The sequence below is a fragment of the Hemiscyllium ocellatum genome, chromosome 36 (assembly GCF_020745735.1).
Source record: "Hemiscyllium ocellatum isolate sHemOce1 chromosome 36, sHemOce1.pat.X.cur, whole genome shotgun sequence".
NCBI classification, from domain to species: domain Eukaryota; kingdom Metazoa; phylum Chordata; class Chondrichthyes; order Orectolobiformes; family Hemiscylliidae; genus Hemiscyllium; species Hemiscyllium ocellatum.
In genome coordinates this window covers 27,165,685-27,188,470 of record NC_083436.1, presented here as the reverse complement: position 1 = coordinate 27,188,470, position 22,786 = coordinate 27,165,685, and the positions used below count along the sequence as shown (strand labels likewise).

General features: G+C 42.0%; 1 protein-coding gene across 2 annotated transcripts in view; it reads right to left on the bottom strand.

Moving 5' to 3' along the window:
- Positions 1–22,786, bottom strand: part of LOC132833453 (serine/threonine-protein phosphatase 2A 55 kDa regulatory subunit B gamma isoform) — a 350,182-nt gene that overhangs the window by 201,822 nt on the left and 125,574 nt on the right. Inside the window, exon 1 of one of the 2 annotated variants that reach the window (XM_060851762.1) lies at positions 22,057–22,126. The exons of the other annotated variant lie outside the window; for it this stretch is intronic. Coding sequence (XP_060707745.1) covers positions 22,057–22,126 — 70 coding nt within the window. Of the gene's footprint in view, positions 1–22,056; positions 22,127–22,786 lie in introns of those variants that run through there. 2 annotated transcript variants of the gene reach the window in all.

Here is a 22,786-nt window from a genome sequence, read left to right as displayed (position 1 = left end):
AGGAACTGGAACAGCTCATTAGTTAAGTTGTTATCTCGATTTGATTGGGTTTTCAAATAGTTAAGTTATTCTAAGTTCTGTTTTCTTCTGTTTGCGTTTCAATAGTAGTTTAAATGAATTCTGTTTGCTTAAAGCCAAGTGGTTTGGCCAGCTGCATCACTCCTAGAATATCCACTTCACATCGGTTTTTAAAATAAGGAAAAGTTAAAATCTAGGCTACCTTAAAAATATTTTGAGGGGGGCTGGGCCTAGTCCATAACAAGTAGAGAAATAATGTAGTTTTCAGTTGGATTTATACATCTATTTTGTGGATTAAAAAGGTACAAGGCATGCTTTTGGCTTCATTTCTCGAGTTCCCAAGTTGTCTGGAAGTTAATTGTTTTTTTTTAAATGAGTGTTTTCAGGTTAAGAGTGCAGTTTTGAATGAACAGTTTAGCACATTAGAAACAAGGCTAGAAAGAACTTTGTTGTTGTTTAGCCACGTGGCTCTGCCATTACAGAAAGACAGAACCATCCAGCAACATGAGCACATTTCTGTCATCTTGTTTCTTTTCTTGCAGCGCCTCCAGTTTCTGGATGATTACCTATCATTATATTCCTAGCTCACTTCATTCTGCACCTGACCTCATACATCTGGTATTCCTGAATGCCCTTTCTCTGAGATGAGTTTGTTGTCATAAGCACTTAAAACAACAGAAGGCTGGCAGGGCGATCCTGTTGTCTATCTGTCTCTGTTCTGATAAAGTCTAGGACAGGAATGCTTCTCGTCTGCCTACCTGCCCTATTGCCAACTGAGGCTGTTAACTGACCACTTAAAGGCCCCATCCCACCTTTGGTAGCATCTACCCAATGGCACCCTGAAAGGATATCCTCTTGTATGTCTCTCAAGGCTCCCAAGAGTTGGGGGTGTAGGGGAGCGATTGGGAAGAGGAATCCTTTATTTTCTGATATAGTGCTTGGTTGATTCAAGACTTTTTTTTAGCATGGTGACAAAGGGCAGAAAATCACACCTCTGTCCTTGCTGTCCATTGCTTTCCCTCTCCCTGTCTTCCCCTGCCATTCATTATGGCCCGGGTCCCAAATGCATATATTACAGCAGCAGCTTCTGCTCCACCTGCACACTCTCCAGTGAGCTACTGACCGCTTTTCAAGAACATAAAGACAAGGTTGACAACCATGAACCAAAAACCCAATCTGAAGAAGGGTCACTGCACTTGAAATGTTGACTGATTTCTCTCCCCAGATGAGTTTTTCCAGCAACTTCCCTTTCAAACTTCCAGCATCCACAACTTTGCTTCACTTGAGCCAAAATACTGTGGAAGTGGGTATGTTTCAAACTCATCAAGACTCCTAATAATGTGCCACACAAATGATTCCTATAGAAGATACAAAGGTTGGGAATGGGAGGTAAATTTCTGAGGCAGAAACAACACATTTGTTCATCCAATCGTGGAAGGTGCAAGAGAGATATGGTATTCTCATACAGCAAGTGATATCAATAAAAGTGAAATGGTCAGAGGAGTTTTACAATTCTGCATAAATCAGAATGGGAAATACATCAGCATCACATGATTGATCCAAAATTTAGAATAGGATTTACTACAGCAAAGGAGGAGGAGACAATTTGTGTTCAATACAATATGGAATGTACTGGCACAAAGGGACAGAGCCAAATATGGGGTGCTCTTCTACAAGGATTAAACACTGTCCACCTGATGAAGCAGCAGCGCTTCAAAAGCTAGTGCTTCCATATAAACCTGTTGGATTATCACCTGGTGTTGAGAGATTTTTAACTTTTTATCACCCCAGTCCAATACCGGCAGCTCCAAATCATGTTTCCAAGAAAGTTGATTAATAAATCTTTCATCCCAAGGACAATCCCACAATGGAACAAGCTGGCTTAGGGAAATTGTCACAGTCCATCCCTTGAAATCATCAAGGCTCACCTCTAGATTATCATCGTGTAAAAGTTATTGTGATGAGTCAATACAACCAGCATGAAAATGAGAGGCTTTCACATGAAGATCTTTCAACAGAAACCTAGAACCTGCAATCTCTGATGTGCAAAGCATCTTGCTATAAATAGATTAATCCATTTTGTCTTCAGCTTTACTTGAAGTCTCTAAATTCCCTGTTGTCACCATTAATATTTTATTGGAGGACCATGATAAAAATAACAAAATAAAAGGTATTGATTTTGTTTTGCAAGGGGCTAGCAGCAGAGCTTGAATTTGGATGTACTTTCTTTCTATTTAAGGTCACATCCATATTATAAACCTTATCCAGCGTAATGCTACCTTCATACCTGACAGCAGAGTTGGCATAAACTAAACAGGAATTTGAAATCCAAGACATGTGAAATGCTGAAGGTAGAAGAGAGACTCTGAACTTCTTTTGCAAGTCAGCTTGAGCTGACCTTACAGTGAACATTGCAAATAAACATTGATGTTGCTGTCGTTTAGTAGATTGTCTATGCTTTGAATGTGATGCTATTAATTGTCACTGCCTTTTCTTAGAATTAAATACTGAACTTTTACCAATTTCCTAATTTTCCACTCTTGAAATACTCAACATTCAAAGATGAACTGGAATCTTCCAGCCTGTTTCAAAATCTCCTCTTGCGTGATGTAAAATTTACTTCACTTGAAACTAAAGCCCTCAATATTATGACAGTTTCCTTTCCTAAAGGACGTGATTGAACTTAATGAGTTTTTCCAACAATGGGCAATGGTTTCATGATCATCATTAGACTCCTAACTTGTACAGTTCAAATTCCACCATCTGCCTTAGCAGAATTGAAACCCAGGACATATCCTGGGCCTCTGAATTAGTAGTGCAGCGATAATACCACTAGGTCACTGCGTCCCCTATTCTGCTGGGAGGAATGGCTGACAACTTTGCCACAGAGAGCTGTGGGGGCAGGATCCTGGGGAAAGTGTACGGCTGAGATAGTGAGATACTTGATCAGTAGGGGCATTAAGGGTTATGGGGAAAGGGCAAGGAAGTGGACATGAGAATCATCGAATCAACTAAGATCCTATCGAACAGCCTACTCCTCTTCCTATTTCTTATGGTCTTATGGTTTAGCACCAGTGAAGTTGGTGCCAGAATTTAAATGCAGAGTCATACAGCACGGAAACAGACCTTGGGTCCAAGCGTTCCATGCTACGTATAATCCCGAACTCAACTAATTCCACCTGCCTTCTCCCGGCCAATGTCTTCCGAACCATTCCTCTTCATTATCCATCTAAACGTCTTTCAAATGTTGTAATTGTACCAACATTCACCACTTCCTCAGGAAGTTCATTCCACATGCGCACCACCCTGTGTGTAAAAGAATTGCCTCATGTCTTCTTTAAACCTCTCTCCGTCAAAATGTGCCGCCGGAGTCTTTAAATCCCCACCCTAAAAACTACAGCAGGATCACACAATCCTTGGTACTAACATGAGTCCAAACCATCTTAAATTCTGTGACTGATTGTGACAACATTTTTAAAACTAGGCTTTTCAGTTGCTCTATTTTTACCTCTCAATCATTTCAATCTTATTCCTGCAAAGCAAATATTGCTGTCACTTTCAGTAAATTAAATTTCTGGCTAGATAAACAAATGCTTATTAAGATGGGTGCTAAATTAGAACTGATAATTATATTATCACTTCAGGCTACAATACCAGAAATGTGCACAGATATCAAACGATTACATAATAAGATAGTACTTGTCACAACAATTTAAGTTTCCCATGGAGTAAATTATCCATTGAATATCTTAAGATGCAAAATTAACAGTACACAGTTTCTGAAGGAGGGTCACTGGACCTGAAATGTTAACTCTGCTTGCTCTCCACAGATGCTTTTAGACCTGCTGCATTTTCTCCAGCAATTTCTGTTTTTTGTATAAAGAACAATATACTGACAAAAGGTATCAATCTTTTAGCAGAGAAAAAGGCAAGGCTACAGCAAAATGGCTATCACAGACATGATGGTCTGAAGGGTCTCAAAATATTTAAGCATCTTCCAATCCTTTGTTGTTGCCTCTACTAAGAAACATTCTATAGAATGTAACAGCATCAAATATACTTTCACTTCAGTGGACTGTCAAATGATTAACTCAGGCGTGCAGAAAAATTGTGAAATGCCAAAACTACAAGAGCAAAGTTGATTATATTTATGTTATTTCAAGCACTTATTTGATGCCAGTGATGGGTGGATGGGGGAGAAAGCGAAATTGGTGCATCGCGTCTTTTTATTTGTCTCAAATATCTGTGCATTGTCATCTTTTCTTTTTTAGCCACTTAAATTGCTTTGGGGCCACTAATCCTTTTTCCCTGTGCTTTGGAACAAACAATTGATGTCAGTAGAGTTTTCAAGATTGGGTCAAGTTTGCATGCGTACCAATAAACAGGGGAAAAGAAAATGTCACACCTGCACTAGCCTTTATAAAAGCAATACATTGGAATCAGCAAGGTAAAATTTGATTCAGGAAAACGTGCACAAAGAACAGGTGATCACCACGAAACTTGACCCTAGCTTAACCTGACCCAGGTACTCACCTCTAGTAAAGTGGATTAGAATTAGTAAACAAAATGGAGAAATAAAAATCATCAATAATATTAATTCCTTCACAGATGGAGTAATACAGTGTGTGGTATATAGCTGTTATGTTCTTATTTCTGTTAATACAACCAAATCTTAAAAGCAATTTCACCTGTTATGGGTCAAAATGGACCAAATCTCTTCAAAATTAAAATGTACAGAAACATAAAGCTGTGCAATTTTGTGGAATTCAAGAATCTCAAAACACATCTCTACCCATGCTTTCAGTCACTGCTCATACATCCTTCTGTGACTGTTAAATTGTGCTTGATGATCACTCCTGTTTTATCAGGGAGAAAGTGAGGACTGCAGATGCTGGAGATCAGAGCTGAAAATGTGTTGCTAGAAAAGCGCAACAGGTCGGGCAGCATCCAAGGAGCAGGAGAATCGACGTTTCGGGCATGAGCCCTTCTTCAGGAATGAGGAAAGTGTGCCCAGCAGGCTAAGATAAAAGGTAGGGAGGAGGGACTAGGGAGAGGGGCATTGGAAATGCGATAAGTGGAAGGAGGTTAAGGTGAGGGTGATAGGCCAGAGTGGGGGTGTGGGCGGAGAGGTAGGGAAGAAGATTGCAGGTTAGGAAGGTGGTGCTGAGTTCAAGGGTTAGGACTGAGACAAGGTGGGCGGAGGGGAAGTGAGGAAACTGGAGAAGTCGGAGTTCATCCCTTGTGGTTGGAGGGTTCCTAGGCGGAAGATGAGGCGCTCTTCCTCCAGCCGTTGTGTTGCAATGGTCTGGCGATCAAGGAGTCAAAGGACCTGCATGTCCTTGGTGGAGTGGGAGGCGGAGTTGAAGTGTTGAGTAACGGGGTGGTTGGGTTGGTTGGTCCGCGTGTCCCAGAGGTGTTCTCTGAAATGTTCCGCAAGTAGGCGGCCTGTCTCCCCAATATAGAGGAGTCTACATCGGGTGCAATGGAATGCAGTAAATGATGTGTGAGGAGGTGCAGGTGAATTTGTGGTGGATATGGAAGGATCGCTTGGGGCCTTGGAGGGAAGTAAGGGGGGAGGTGTGGGCGCAAGTTTTGCATTTCTTGCGGTTGCAGGGGAAGGTGCCAGGAGTGGAGGTTGGGTTGGTGGGGGGTGTGGACCTGACGAGGGAGTCACAGAGGGAGTGGTCTTTTCGGAATGCTGATAGGGGAGGGGAGGGAAATATATCTCTGGTGGTGGGGTCCGTTTGGAGGTGGCGGAAATGATGACGGATGATACGATGCATATGGAGGCTAGTGGGGTGGTAGGTGAGGACCAGTGGGGTTCTGTCCTGATGGCGATTAATGGGGTGGGGCTCCAGGGCGGAGGAGTGGGAAGTGGAGGAGATGCGGTGGAGAGCATCACCGATCACGTCTGGGGGGAAATTGCAGTCTTTGAAGGAGGAGGCCATCTGGGTTGTACGGTATTGGAACTGGTCCTCCTGGGAGCAAATGCGGCGGAGATGAAGGAATTGGGAATATGGGATGGCGTTTTTACAGGAGGCAGGGTGGGAGGAGGTGTAGTCTATGTTGCTGTGGGAGTCGGTCGGTTTATAATAAATGTCTGTGTTGATTCGGTCATCCGAGATAGAAATGGAGAGGTCTCAGAAGGGGAGGGAGGAGTCTGAGACGGTCCACGTAAATTTGAGGTCGGGGTGGAAGGTGTTAGTAAAGTGGATGAACTGTTCAACCTCCTCGTGGGAGCACGAGGTAGCGCCGATACAGTCACCAATGTAGCGGAGGAAAAGGTGGGGGGTGGCGCCAGTGTAGCTGCGGAAGATGGACTGTTCCAGATATCCAACGAAGAGGAAGGCATAGCTGGGGCCCATGCGGGTGGCCATGGCTACCCCTTTGGTTTGGAGGAAGTGGGAGGATTGGAAAGAGAAGTTGTTCAGAGTGAGGACCAGTTCAGTCAGTCGAAGGAGGGTGTCAGTGGAAGGGTACTGGTTGGTACGGCGGGAAAGGAAGAAGCGGAGGGCTTTGAGTCCTTCGTGATGGAGGATGGAGGTGTACCGGGACTGGATGTCCATGGTGAAGATAAGGCGTTGGGGACCGGGGAAGTGAAAATCCTGGAGGAGGTCGAGGGCGTGTGTGGTGTCCCGAACGTAGGTGGGGAGTTCTTGGACAAAGGGGGACAGGACCGTGTCGAGGTATGCAGAGATGAGTTCGGTGGGTCAGGAGCAGGCTGAGACAATGAGTCGGCTGGGCCAGTCAGGTTTGTGGATTTTGGGCAGGAGGTAGAAACGGGCGGTGCGGGGGTGTGGGACTAGGAGGTTGGAGGCGGTGGATGGGAGATCCCCTGAGGTGATGAGGTTATGGATTGTCTGGGAGATGATGGTTTGGTGGTGGGAGGTGGGGTCATGGTCAAGGGGGCAGTAGGAGGAGGTGTCCGCGAGCTGGCATTTAGCCTCAGCGGTGTAAAGATTGGTGCTCCAAACTACTTTCTTGGACTAAGGGGGACAGGACCACTTGGGAACCCTTCAACCACAAGGGATGAACTCAGATTTCTCCAGTTTCCTCATTTCCCCTCCCCCCACCTTGTCTCAGTCCCAACCCTCGAGCTCAGCACCGCCTTCCTAACCTGCAATCTTCTTCCTGACCTCTCCGCCCCCACCCCCACTCCGGCCTATCACCCTCACCTTAACCTCCTTCCACCTATTGCATTTCCAACGCCCCTCCCCCAAGTCCCTCCCCCCTTCCTTTTTTCTTAGCCTGCTTGGCACAGTCTCCTCATTCCTGAAGAAGGGCTCATGCCCGAAACGTCGATTCTCCTGCTCCTTGGATGCTGCCTGACCTGCTGCGCTTTTCCAGCAACACATCACTCCTGTTCATCAACCTAGGATGTTAAGCTATATTAAAAGGTGTTACATTAGTGCAAGTTTTTGTTGCTGTTATTGGATGAGTGCATTTTAAACACTTCATGGGTGGGTGGGGAGGCAAGTTAAGAACCAACAGCATCCAATGCAGTTTATTCTGAATGCTCATGGATGCTCTGCAGGGACACAAGGAGCTCACATTGAGGTTTTTTTAAACAAAAGGAGCAAAACCATCATTGTGATTGGAAGTATGTAAAGTAATTAACAAATCTAGATGAGGAACATTATTTCAGGGGATTGTCTTTTATTACTTGCATCCAGGTACCAAGGTGAGTATGACAGCAATTTGAAACTCAGCAGAATTAGTTATACTTACAAATATGCTTCCATGTGATGACTGTAACACTTCCAATGTTTTGATACAAGTAGCTGTAAGTGTGAGGGTGTAAGAAACTAATTTCCTTGATCACCACAATCTGCCCAATTAAACCACAAAGGGTATTCAATCAATACGTCTATTACCGTTCAGTGTCCAAAATCCTTCACAGAATTTTGAGATTACCAGGTTCCATCAGTGAAACTTTTTTTTGGGGGGGGTGGTACAGTCAGAATGACCAGCTACAAGTTCCCTATCCTGTGGATTAAGATGTTCACTGACAGCACTGAAAAAAAAGTGTCTCTTACTGCAAGTCAATGAGTTTGTAATGCTGTTTCCAATTGCTGCCATAACCCGAGGGACATGCTGCAATGTAGGGAGTTTTCACAATGCTCTCAATTCTGGGACACAGGTTCAAAGGCAGCCCGGCCTGTAATAAGCTATGCTTAAAACCATTTATCTGATCAATACTTAATCTTTAACAGACAAGTACACTCTTCACAAACACAGCAAATTGGGAGGCTTCTACTAGTTCCCCAGTGCACTTCTTCAATGGTCAATTCCTAGTCCTGAAGCCCAGCATTCTCAATAAAGGGAACATCATCTTGTACTGGATGAAGATTCCTGATACATCGGAATTCCCAACCACAATTCTATAACACGACATGACAATGGGAAACAGCATTCAGGGAGCAGGGAAAGAAATTCGGATCAACAATGAAGCCAATAGTTATGGCTTCCTGAAACATGGACTTTCCTGGTCCTTGGATGCTGTCTGACTTGCTGTGCTCTTCCAGCTTCACATCTGCTGAATGACTTCCAGCATCTGTAGTCCTTACCGTCTCCTAACAGTTACGGGCATTTGGTTGGTGGGAGCAGACTATGAAGCAGATTTTTTTTTTTAAAAACCAGATCAGCCATGTGCGAATTGAATGGTAGAGCCAGGTTAAGGTTCAAATGGTTCAAGTACATCTGTAATTTACTCATGAGCTATGTCAATTTCAAGAGGCTATCAGAATGAAACTGATGATGGGGATTGTGGGGAAGCTGGGAAGGGAGGATGAACATGACTTCAATAGCATGCTGAGGAAACAGAGGGGTGAAAGAGAGAAAAACATCCAATACAGAATGAGAAAAATGAGTTAGAAATTCTGATTGGTGTTGTTGGCCATCAATATGTAGGCCTTCTGGAATGCACCTGGTCTCATCTTATCACATAGTAATCTTAAGCTTCAGTAATTGTTTTAACAGGAGTAATATCAATGCCTGATGGGAGCTGTATACTGCTTGGGCTGGTCCACCAGGCAACAGCCACAAATACGATGCCTATCAGCAGCTGGGCAAATATTTATGTTAATTATCTTGTGGTTTCAAATGAAATAAAGGCAGCAACAGCAACAATGCATGACCAGTGGTGATCCCACCATTTTCTGTATTAGCCACCAACATATGAGAAATTGGTAAACCCTGCTTAAGATCCTTCGTCAAACAAACAAACAGTCTTCAAGAAAGCAATAAAAGAAATCCTGCTATAGTCCAAGCCATGTTTTCAAGTAAAGTTTCTGGGAAATGCATATGCAGCAAAGCAAGTGCCTCTGTGCTCGAAGCACGTCAGTCAGTCAGGAGGCCAAGTGAACAGCAGCCAGCTTTAATAACTACATCGAGAATAATGGGAAGACTTGGTAAAGATGATGGCGTATGCCCCTATTCTTCCAGTTGACTGCACCACTCAAACTCTACAACTGTCAATGAGTTAGGATAAGGCTTCTCATCAGATGTAAAATAATTTTTGTTCAATTGACTTCATCAGATATTTAACTTCCACTTATCTTTCAATGAAGGGTTATATGAATTGTTAGGGGACATCTCCCACTTGCAGAATCTAAGTTATGTGAGACAAATGCTCTGGACACATGATGAGACTCATAGTTCTGCTGCCATCAGACAGCAACACCAGTTTTGGTTTGTTAGTACACAATATCTTGTATATTAGACAGCTGTAGAAAGGGTTGCTGTGTAAGCTAATGTCACTGCATTACAGCTTGTTGATGAGACTTGTCACTGAAGTACCATGTAATGTTAAAATTGACTGACACATCAGCTTGATCTTCCTCGGCTTGAGAGTGGTGTTTGAGGATAAGGCACAAACCATGCTCAACAGACTTAAAGTATTTCATGATCACTGTGAATGTTGAAAAAGACCTTATTATCAGAGAAGGCCTGGAGGTGCCCTTGCCCGATGGGTGTATGGTTCAGTGGATCTTCCTTGGAAGGAGGAATACAGGTCTCTCACTGGCTCTGCAGCCAGACAACAAGAACCCACTGCCCCAAAAAAGCTTCCACTCAGTGTCGAATTGGATGATGATACACAGTCCCTCAATTTACTGCTCAGCTTTATTGGAACAGTGTAAAGAGGTGAAGTGTAGGCGGTCATTTTTAAACTGGGCAGAAGCATTCAGCAAAGCAATCACCCAACCAGTTTTCGGTCTCCCCGGTGAAGAGGAGCCAACATCAGCAGCAGTGAATACAGTGTACCGAACCAAAAGGAGTACAACTCAATACTATTTCATCTAGGAGTGTTTGGAAATGGAAAAAATGAAAAAGACAGATCTACCATCTCCTATGCTTTCTCTTTTTCATTTATGGGATATGAGCACAACTGGACAGGTCAGCTTTCTCAAGTGTCCCGGAACTGACTGAACTGCTCAAAGATCAGTTAAGGATCAACCAGATTACTGTGGTCTGATGTCACATGTAGGCAGGACAAAGTTAAAAATGGCACATTGCCTTCTCTCAATGTCATTAATGAACCAAACGGGTTTTTTACAATAATCAAAAGCAGTTACATGGCTCCGCTTAGGCTAACTTTTTAGTTCCAGATTGTCATAGTAGGATTCAAACTAATGTCCTGCAACACTTCCGTTTTAAAGCTTTCCTTCACACAGGAAGGAGCCATGAGCTCAGGAGTGTTGGGGTGATTGAAGGGTGGACAAATGTATTGCGGAAGGAACAGCTTATATTGAACCAGGGACATTGGCATTATGGTTATATTGCAAGATGGGTATTCCCGAGGTTTGGACTAACGCACTGGAGACATGAATTCAAATACATTAATGACTTGGAGGAAGTGAATGTACCATGGCCAAATTTGCAAATGGCACAAAACTAGATGGAAAGGCAGGTCATGCAATGTAAGTGTTTTCAGACTAATATTAATGGATTAAGTAAATGGACAAAATGTTGGCAAATGGAGAATATGGGAAATGTGGAGTTCATTTTGCAAAGGAGAACAAAGAACAGAATATTAATTGAATGGAGAAAAACTGCAGAAAGCTAGAACACAAAAGGGACGTGGGGCTAATTATGCACAAAATGCAGTTTGCTGGCACCTAAGTGCAGTAGGTCATAAGGAAAGCCAATGGAATGTTGGCCCTTGTTTCTAAGGGATTGGAGTATAAAGAATAGGGAAGTCTTACTGCAACTGTACAAGGTGTTGGTGAGATCACATCTGGAGTATTGAGAGCAGTTTTGATCTCTATTTAAAGAGAGATATCATTTCAGCTGAGGCAGTTCAAATAGCGTTCACTAGAATGATGCCTGGTATGGAAAGATTGTTTTATGAGCAAAGTTAAACAAATTGGGACTCCACTGATCAGATTTTAGAAGAATTAAAGCTGATCTCTTTGAAATATGTAGGATTCTTAAGGGGTTGACAGGTTAAATGCAGAGGGAATGGTTCCCCTCATGGGAGAATCTAGGATGAGGGGGAATGGCCTCAGAATAATGGGGCACCAATTTAACACTGAGATGAGGAGGAATTTCTTCTGAAGGCTGAGTGTCTTTGAAACTCCATGTTACAGAGAGCTTTTAGGGCAGAGTCCATGTATATATTTAAGGTTAAGGTAGTTGAATTCATGGTCAGCAGGAGAATAAAGGGTTACAGGGATAGGGCAGGAAAGTGGACAAGAAGAATAGCATCCAAAAGGATGTCAGAACGACAGTAGACTCGAGGGGCCAAATGGCCTACACCTGTTTCTATTTCTTATGGTCTTATAGTCAAATCCTTATTCCAGATTTATATTTTGAATCTTTCCCATAGCTGGATTTGTACTGAAGAGCTACCTGGAATGGTCAATTCTACTGCCATTTTGAAAAAAAAATCTGTAGTGATCACAAGGCTGGAAAATAAATCAACATGTTAAGTGAAGATGAGTCAAGAAATAATACAACTCAAACTAATAAAATGTGTACGTTCCAGTTCCACTGATCAATAAATAATTCAAGCCTGTAAACCTACAATGGTTCGAGTGCTCAGTGAATTATAATGCATATTGATGGAAAGGATTAAACCCACGGGGTTAAGAACCAGTGCTATAAATCTATGGACAAGTTAAAAGTTGACAGAAGTTTAACACAGATAATGCAATAGATCTCAAGCACAGGCAGGAAGATATTTCAATGTTACCTCTAAAAGGAGCCCAATCAACGATTATCGTATGACTTTGGAAATTCACAAATAACAAGTAACCCATAAAAAATTAGGTAAAGTTGAAGGTTGTGGAAAAGAGTTTATTTTTGTTTAAACGTGATCAGGAAAATAGGTGCCGCAGAACATGAGTCAGTGTGTAAGAACAATGACCAGATAGCCTAATGCACAGGTTGTGACGCATGACGATTGAGTTGGGACCTCAACTATTCAGCATATTCACTCGTGATACAGTTGATAGGATTAGAAAGCTCCATATTCAAATTAGCTGAAAGATAGGCAATATTGTAACCATTGTAGGTGGAAACATATTGATTAAATCAATGGGGTCACAGCGTGGCAAGTGGATTTCAACACAGTCAAATGCAAGGTCATCTACTTTGAATGCAAGAAGGATTAATAATTATTCATGAAAACATCAAAGGCTTGGAAAAAGTGGAGGTCCAAAGTTATCTGTAATGCAGGTACATAGATCATTAAAATGTCATCAGCAGGTTAAAACAAAACAAAAAATAGATAAATGGAATGATGGCATAAACATCTACAGGATTAGAAGTGATGTTTCAGATAGAGATCCGGATTAGTACCCGGGTTCAATTCCAGCCTCAGGCGACTGACTGTGTGGAGTTTGCACATTCTCCCCGTGTCTGCATGGGTTTCCTCCGGGTGCTCCAGTTTCCTCCCACAGTCCAAAAATGTGCAGGCTAGGTGAATTGGCCATACTAAATTGCCGTAGTGTTAGGTGCAGGGATAAATGTAAAGGAATGGTTCTGGGTGGGTGTGCTTCGGTGGGTCGGTGTGGACTTGTTGGGCCGAAGGGCCTGTTTCCACACTAAGTAATCTAATCTAATCCAATCTTAGCTCCTGATACCAGACAAGATAGCAAAACTCCAGAGGTTAAACAATGTGGAGAAATTATATAAACTAGGATGGTATTCCCTGGAATCTGCAAAGTTGAGGGTTGATTTGATGAGATTTTCAGGGTATTAAGGGGAATAGATAGCGTAAAAAGGGGGGAAAAGAGGTGGTGGTTGAAAAAAGTTTAAGACGAGGAGATAGAATAAATATTAGAGGTATATTTTACAGGACCGAAATTAGGAAATTCTTCCTCAAAAAGGTGGTGGAAATTTATAACTCTTCTATAATCAGAAATTAAAGAAAAATAAATTGATAAACTTAAAACAAATTGATGATTTTTTGAATAAAAAATGGATTCTGTAACAACGATTCATAATTTATTAGAACAAGGCAAATTTGCAAATAAAGTGGAAATACAGTATATTTCTGTAATAAACGCAAAACATCACAGATGCCTGGAGAACTGAGATAAACGCTGAAATGTGATGGCGAAACTCAGGTGTCTGGCAGCATCAATGGAGAAAGAAATAGTTTACATTTTGTGTTCAATGACTTTTCTTCAGAACTGAAAAAATTAACTCCGCTTCTCTCTCCACAGATGCAGCCAGGTCAGCTGAGTTGCTACAGCATTTTCTGTTTTTACATTATGTATGATTGTGTGTATTAAGGAGGGGCAAAATATACAATACTAAAGGTACAGACCATATCTTTTTATTTTTATGACTTTTGAAATTGTGAACTGAAATGACAAAGCACTATTTCGAAACCAAGAATCCCTGCAGGTTTTCAAAAAGCAACACTCATGGTAGTCATTGTATAAACAAACTGCTTAACAAGCAGCTATTGAAAATTAGGTTGCAGTTATCTGGCACCAAGGGATCCTGTATTCAGATGGGTCTCTGGCTGGCAACAAGAGATCAACTGGTCTACTGACTAGTGACCAGTTATCAAAGGCAGGGGCCTTTTGCATGCCAACAACCTAGTTATCAACTCTCAGGTAACTGAACATCTTGGGTCTGGCAACACAACGGAAAGAGAAATGATCAGATCTCCACCAGTTCAGGAGCTGACTCTCTGTTCACTGCAGTCAAAACCAACTTTAATCCTGAGGAAAATCAACTTGTCTTTCTCTCAGCAGTTGTTGTAAATGGTGATTTCTAAATTGATATGTCAGAGATATTTTGAGTTAATCAGTCATTCTGTGTCCCTTGCAAATGAGCAGAAGGATTCTGAAGAAGAAAGCCAAGAAACTCACTGATCAGCAACAACCAACTCAACAGATCTTGTGAACCAAGACTCATGAGCTGGTTTACCAATTTTCCTCCATCCACATGTTTTTCTCTAAATGTTTTTAAGGCAATGAGATTAATTTCTAGTCTTACCTGCCAAGGTTTGTCACTGTACCTCGAACCTAATTACTTGGAATAAATAGTAATTCCATTGTAAGTACAGAAAGGTAGACCACGATTTCTGTCAACCTTAGTTGCAAATCAGATAAATCAGGCAAATGTGTGTACTTCTTAACCTTTGTGACAAAACTGGGAAGAGGGGACCTTGGTTTCCAGTGTGCCAATCCTAATAGTTTTAGCAATAGTTTTATTTTAGATTTGTTCTTAGAGTGATGACATCATGTGTAGCTTGCTTACATACATTATGGTGGTTACACCCGAGGTGAACAATTCACAGCATGAGAAAAACGGACAGAAAAATACAGGAGTGCTGCTGTCCATGACAGGAGTCTGATAAAAGTCAGAAACATCGAGGAGCACTGGTGCAGTATGCAGGTTTGACAACCTTCAAGAACTGGTCACTACCAGAGGGACAACTAGCTTGCAGTCACTGAACAGTTGGGACTGAAAAATATCTGGAAGAGAAATGTTCCAGAAACAAAAGGCTCTGGATGAAGTGTTTAAAGAACCAAAATTAAGAAATAAGTGAGCTGTGTGAGCAGTTTAAGAATCCCAGGAAGCGACATTAACAGAAGAAAATAGGCTCCAGCAAATGCAAAAAATGGCTAAGATGCTACACAGTTGTGCTAACCAAAAAAATAGGCCATTTGTCCTTCAAGCCTGCCCCATCTTCCAACAAAATCACAGCTGATCTGTCTCAGGTATCAACTCCTCTTTCTTACCAGCTCAGCACACCCATCAGCTTTCTGATATTTCAGAAATCTGCCTACCTTCTACTAAAATGCTTTCCGTGTTCTAGCCTCGTTCATGTAAGTAGAGAATTCCATGCATTCACTAACCCCTCAGAATAGTTTCTTTTTCATCACAGCTTTCTGTCATTCTGCGACATGTCCCCTAATTTGAGCCTCTCCCTCTAGTGGGCACATTCTTCCAACATCCAGCCTGTCAAGCCCCTTCAGAATCTTAGACATTTCAGACAGGTCACCTTTAATACTTCTAAAGTTTAATGAATAAAGGCCTAACAGGACTTTCAAAAGAGATTCACAAAGCTGATTCCTGAGAGGAGGGGCTGACTTCTCACATCAGAAATCATCTTTTTGAATCTCTTTTGAAAGTCCTCCATTGCCTGTAAAGAGGAACCTCAATTATCTGGCATTGAATTATCGGGCAAGATCTCGATGCTTGGCTAAACTATGTTATCTGGAATTCGATTATCTGAAAGTCGAATAACCAAATGAAGTACTCCCTGCCTCTATCCTATGGATAATCCTCTGTATATCCTTTGTTTTTTTTTAGGAAAAGACAGAGCTCCAAAACTGTACACTGTATTTCAGGTGTGGCCTCACCAACACCCTACACAGTTGTACAAGACTTCCTTCTCTTTAAACACCATCTAGAAATAAAGGCCAAAGTTCCATTTGCCTTCTTAATAACCTGCTACACCTGTATACTAACTTTGTTTTGTTTGTGTTTAATGCACAAGAACATCCTCCACACTCTACTCTATTGGAGTCTCTCTCCATTGAAATATTAATCTGCCTTTTGATCTTTCCACAAAATGCGTGTCGTCTAGCTTGCCCACATTTAAACCCCATCTGAACAGAATCAGGTGCTTCACAGAAATTTCCGTTTTCAGGAGGTTGCTGTTGAAAGTAAAAGGAGTTGAATTTTTACATCTGACCTTTCTAACTTTGACAAGTTCCTTTACAGTGCAACATATTTCCTATTTTTCTTTATTTTGCGCTATAAACTTTAGCTATTCTGTTTGAAGTACTATCACAGCTTCTTGTGAATATGTTCAGCGACAGACCACCATGACAAACAAATGGCAAAATAAATGCTGTCGTCTGTGAAGCCAGGTCTCACTCTGGATTTGACATGTCCAGTGTTACTACCACCTTGGGAATCACAACAGTATTAAAATGATATTGGGTATAAGGAGTTAGGCCGCAGATTAGCCACAATCTCATTGAATGGCAGAATAAAGAAAGGATTAAATGACCTTGCCTGTTCCTAGATTATCAACTGGCAGCCCATGATTCTGTTCATAGCTGTAGATGGTTGGTGGTGGCATTGTGATCAGAGTAAGTGAAGAGAATAGGAAAATAGAAGAGAAGTAAAATCCAGCCATCACATTGCATTCTCAATGGTTGCCCAAGGTCCCTTGCTTGAATTGTTCAAATGCTGAACATTGTATTAAAAATTGAGATTGCTTAACTTGGAGAATTTTGTACTTTTCAAGTTTACATAAGAACTGCTTCAGGCAGGTACATTTAAAAACAACATTTCAGCCAATAGCAGAACTGGAACCAACCAGCCATCACTGTACTCAGGAAATAGGAACACTTTTCTCCATCCCGCTCAAAGTAGGCAGCTTTCTCAGAGATCGAAACCACCAAACCCAAGGTAAATTCTATTCTCGAGTTTCCTTTCCGTCAAGAGCAACAAGAAACACTGGTTGAGTTTTTCCTTCCCTTCCCAAGAAACAATTAAATTACTTTAACTGCATCAATGATTGAGATTGATCGGCTGGACAGACCATGCATTATGACTCAAATGCCACATCAAATGTACAGACCATTAAGAAAACCAACACATCACACTGAAGAATTTTAATGAAACCATGCCAGATTATGGCAGCAAATTATTTCTGAATAAAGTCTATCAACCAAACAAAAAAAAACAAACAATTTTACACTAAGTTGTGACAGTTATCCTTTTAAGGTGGTAAAAACAATGACTGCAGATGCTGGAAACCAGATTCTGGATTAGTGATGCTGGAAGAGAACAGCGGTTCAGGCAGCATCCAAAGTGCAGCGAAATCGACGTTTCGGGCAAAAGCCCTTCATCGGGAATAAAGGCAGTGAGCCTGAAGCGTGGAGAGATAAGCTAGAGGAGGGTGGGGGTGGGGAGAAAGCAGCATAGAGCACAATGGGTGAGTGGGGGAGGGGATGAAGGTGATAGGTCAGGGAGGAGAGGGTGGAGTGGATAGGTGGAAAAGGAGACAGGCAGGTAGGGCAAGTCCGGACAAGTCATGGGGACAGTGCTGAGCCGGAAGTTAGGAACAAGGATGAGGTGGGGAAGGGGAAATGAGGAAATTGTTGAAGTCCACATTGATGCCCTGGGGTTGAAGTGTTCCAAGGCGGAAGAGGACGCGTTTTTTTTTAAGATTAGATTACTTAGTGTGGAAACAGGCCCTTCGGCCCCACAAGTCCACACCGACCCGCCGAAGCGCAACCCACCCACACATATACCCTTTACCTAACACTACGGGCAATTTAGCATGGCCAATTCACCTGACCCGCACATCTTTGGACTGTGGGAGGAAACTGAAGCACCCGGAGGAAACCCACACAGACACGGGGAGAATGTGCAAACTCCACACAGTCAGTCGCCTGAGGCGGGAATTGAACCCAGGTCCCTGGCGCTGTGAGGCAGCAGTGCTAACCACTGTGCCACCGTGCTGCGTTCTTCCTCTAGGCGTCTGGTGGTGAGGGAGCGGCAGCGAAGGAAGCCCAGGACCTCCATATCCTCGGCAGAGTGGGAGGGGGAGTTGAAATGTTGGGCCACGGGGCAGTGTGGTAGATTGGTGCAGGTGTCCAGGAGATGTTCCCTAACTTTATTTCAATCCACTGACAAATTTCCATTGAAATAGTGAAGTCAAGTTCGACATCAAAACTACCAATGACTGAGAATATTCCCAGGCTCTTGTCCTAGTCTATGTTCAACAGCAAAAAAACTTACTTAAAGTAACTGCTCAAACAAAAGCTGAGAAAACTATAATATGGTTTACATGTGATATTGTGTAGGGTACATCTAATTGGAAAAAATATCAGTGTAGAAATATTAGAATTATTTTACACAAATCAATCTGCATGAATTGGCTAAAATTGTAGGAGAGGTTATTTCAACCTTACACCCAACTGTTGTGGCATCAAGTAGTCAGTTCTATCGAAAAAATACATCACTAGGCCTATTTAAAAGACAGAGTTAAATTCAATGGTTGGTGGCAAATTAATAATTCAGCAAAACTGGTCAACAATGGGGCAGGGTCTACAATGGTTTGTGCGCCACAGGAATTCATTATGGAATCTAATCCCAAGACATCCATTTTTATCAGATGAATACACTCCATTTACAGCATCTAAGGCTGGAAATTGAGATTACTTCTATACGAATCCTGAAACCAATAACTCTGGTATTGAATTGGAAACATCACATTAATGCACTGAGCGCTGTTCGTGACCCAACACTGCAATTTGTAAAGGGCTATAAACCAAATATCCCCTGTCATCACAAGGACCATGCATTTGCTTGTATTTTAGAATGAAAAGCCAGCTAAGAAGTCAGTAGCAGAACAGCAGAATAATTCTCAACACAATGCTTTATTTGGATGACCATGACTTGATGAGGGACAGGGCATCATTTACTTTAACAACAGACAAGCTGCAATGACCCTCACTTTCAGCAAGGGTAGTCTACTTCAGGTTCGGAACACTGAACATTAACTCAGCTACTTTATGGATGCTTTACTATCCATTAAAAGAAAAATGACAGAATTTTTTTTCAAAAATATATGATTGCAAATACATAAGAGAATCACAACTCAAACAGTCCAAAAACAAGTGTTTCATATCTGATGATGGAAAGGAATCTAAATACCAATTCACAATCTTTGGTTAGGGACTCCATTCGCTGCTGTAAAATTGGCAGTATCTGGAGTGACAGGCTTCTTCAGCACCTAAAACACTCTGCCATTGACAAAGTCAAATACACAACATTGCTCAAATTTATATCAATGTTCCATCTGTATTCCTATGATAAAGCAATGTCATACAATAGTTCTTGAACACTTCAAACAAATATTACCAAAGGATACATGTTTAAGTATTTATTCACAAAGTAATTTTATAACACCATAAGATATAGGAGCAGAAATTAGGACATTCAACCTATTGAGTGGGCTCTGCCATTCAATCATGGCTGCTACGTTTCTCAACTCCATTCTCCCACTTTCTCACAATCACCCTTGATACTCAAGAACCTATCTCTCTCTTAAATACACTCAATGACCTGGCCTTCACAGTCTTTTGTGGCAGTGAATTCCATAGATTTCCCACTCTCTGGCTGAAGAAGTTTCTCATCATCTCCGCTCTGAAAGGTCTTCCCTTTACTCTAAGGCTGTGGCCTCAGGTCCTCATCTCTCCTACCAATGGAACTGCCTTGCCAACATCTACTCTGTCCAGGCCATTCGGTATTCTGCAAGTTTTAATTAAATCCCCGCTCATTGCTGTAAACTCCACTGAATATAGACCCAGAGTCGTCAAAAACATTCCTTATATGTTAAGCTTTCCATTCCTGGGACCATTCTTGTGAACCTCTTCTGAACATGCTCCAGGGCCAGTACATCCTTCCTGTGATAAGGGGCTCAAAGTTCTATATCTGATCTGACCAGAGCCTTATAGAGCCTCAGAGGTACAACCATGCTTTTATATTCAAGTCCTCTCAAAATAAATGCATTTGCCTTCCTAACTACTGACTGAACCTGCAATGCTTCTACTCTTTCTACCAAAATGCATTGTCTCATACTTTCCCACGTTGTACTCAATCTGCCACTTTTTAACTGTTCCTTAAAATCAGAAGTGGAAATTGAAAGTATTTCAGTCCAAATTAAAAAGAATTACCTGCTTCATATTTATGTTGCATGGAAGGTTGATTTAGATATGGCACTCTTAGACTAACTGGGGGTGTCAAAACTGTTCATGCTCAACTGATTTCACTATAAATCCCACCTCTACCTATCCCACCCCTCAGATTCTCTACCCTTCGACTATAGCCTACTATACAACCTCCGTGTACTCTAAACTTACTGTTGATGATCCATCGGTCTCTCTCTCTCTCTGTCTCTTGCCCTGTCCATTAAAGCACTTCTTGCCCATCCATTCCAATATCCCCTTCTGAGACTTATACTTGGATAAAGGCATGATTAAAAGGGCATACTTTCATGTTGCAAACTAATTTCCCCAATAAAAATAATCCCAGATTAGGCACTTGTGTTGCAACTGTTATTTGAATCCATTCGCTCTGAATAACTTGATAACCTGGAGCCACAGTTGCTAGCATGCCCGGCCACAATGTGTCTGACTACATAAAGCAGTATTTAAGTGTCTTTGACCCTTCCTGTCACTGCAATGCAGTAGCAGGAAGCACAGAGTACACAAACAACTGCTTCAAATTCTGAGCAAACAAACAAAAACCTCTAAAAATGAGAAATTCCATGAAAAACCTTGTTTACTAACAAAAATAAAAGACTGCAAAACAGCGGTTAAAACCCAGAACTGAGAGCCGAAATTAATGATGGTTGCAGTTCTATAAGACTTGGACTGTAACCCTCGCTCCCAAATCGACACTTAAAATGTCTTTCTGATGGGCAGGCAGAGGGCCCAGTTATTCACTTCATTAAATCATCTTCCACAGCATTTTAATCTTTCCTGCACACCACAGACTGTATTGTGCCTTAGCAGGCTCAAGTAGATGACTTCCTGCTTAAATTCTCAATCCGTACTTCTCTCAGATTGGCTACTGGGAGAAGGTTGGCAGGCTATCTGAGGCAGATGGGAGGGTGGAGTGTGAATGGGAAGCTTCAATCTCCCTTCACTTCTGTTCCAATGAGCACCTGAAGACTTCACGCCTCCAAAACAGCACAGCAGAAATCCAAACTCTCCACGTGTGAAAATGTGCCCACTATTCAAAAAACACAATTGGAACTCCATCATACACACTGCACTACTGCCTTTTGGCTCATTTCAGCACAAGATTATAACGCAGAGGCACATTTGCAATATATTTTCACCGAATCAGGAAAAAAAGTTTTTTTTTGACTGTGCAAGAACCAGCCTTCAAGCCACACTGTAAAGTAACGATTTTACGTTTCAAGACCTCATGTCATTTTTTTGGATAGCACCACACAAAAAAAAAGTCATGCACCTGAATACTGCAGTCTTCAAGATCTCTATGAACACTTGTCATGTTCTATCACAGCCAGGCCTCTTTCTGCCTGCAGAACCAACCAAGAGGAGAATTTAAATGTGACAGAAAATCTTTCACCTGGACTGGCACTTAGACATCTGTTTGATCAAGAAAACGAAATGTCTAACACGTTTCAAATTTGCATTTTGCAGAAATGGGCCCTGCTGACAGATCATTTTCTTGCAGAATAAAAAGGATGCGACCACATTTCAGAACGTTTTATCTATACCAGCATCCTCCTGTTTCAGTTAATGCTCCCTGTTAGTTTTTTTTTAAAAAAGGGTGCTTTTCCTTCACAGACAGAGCTCACACAAGTGTAAAACCTTCACACTTCGGGGGGGGGGGGGGGGAAGGTACGGGAAGAAAAACTGCTGATTCATTCCTGACCTGATAAGGTATTCGAGGCATGACTTCACTGTTCCGCACCAATGTCCCCCACCCCACCTAAGATTCCAGCAAGGATTTAAATGCATTCTAAATTACTCAAGTTGAGATGGGTTAGTATTTATTTATTTATTGACACAATACCTTCTGTCACATAGTTATGATCACGGAGGAAGCTGTTGTTGATTTTGCGTGTATCAATGTCCTCGCCCATTGACAGCAGGATTAGTCGGCATGCCGATCCGCAGTGGACTAAAAGAAGCAGAAGAGGTCATCACAACAGCAGCATCCATGCTCCCACTGCCTGGCTGGGGTGGAGGTAGGCGAAGGGGTTGCAATACAGCATAATGTAGTTTAGTGGATGCCACACAGCTTTACAGAAAATGAAATAAAAAGGAGAGAGGAGTGCAAAAAAAAAGAGGTGGCAAGAGAAAACAAAATAGCTCCTACCAAAACGAGTTTTGTTTTAAAAAAAGAAATTCAAGCAAAATAAGAAGAAGGTGTTCTATTGCAGAGGAACATGGGCTTGTCACAGTTACCGGATCACTTCTGCGATACGAAAGCGCACACACACATAAAAAAGGTAAATCTTTCAGCCAAAGCAAAACTCCCCCGTACAGAATCTGCTGCTGTAGGGTCTCCAAATCGGTTTTGCTGAGGATAAGCGGAGCTCGCCTGAGCAGCACTTGGGTGAAGTGCACTGCTGCAATAGCAGCCTGTGGGAGCCTTGGTGAAGCAGAGGGGCTAAACACTGTGACGATGCCTGCTGCTGCTGCTGCTGCTGTCATATGTGCAGGCTGCATCAGTACAAACTCCTCCCAAGCATCCTGTCAGCGTCCAACCACGTTAGTCCGCAATTCTGGGGGATGAAATA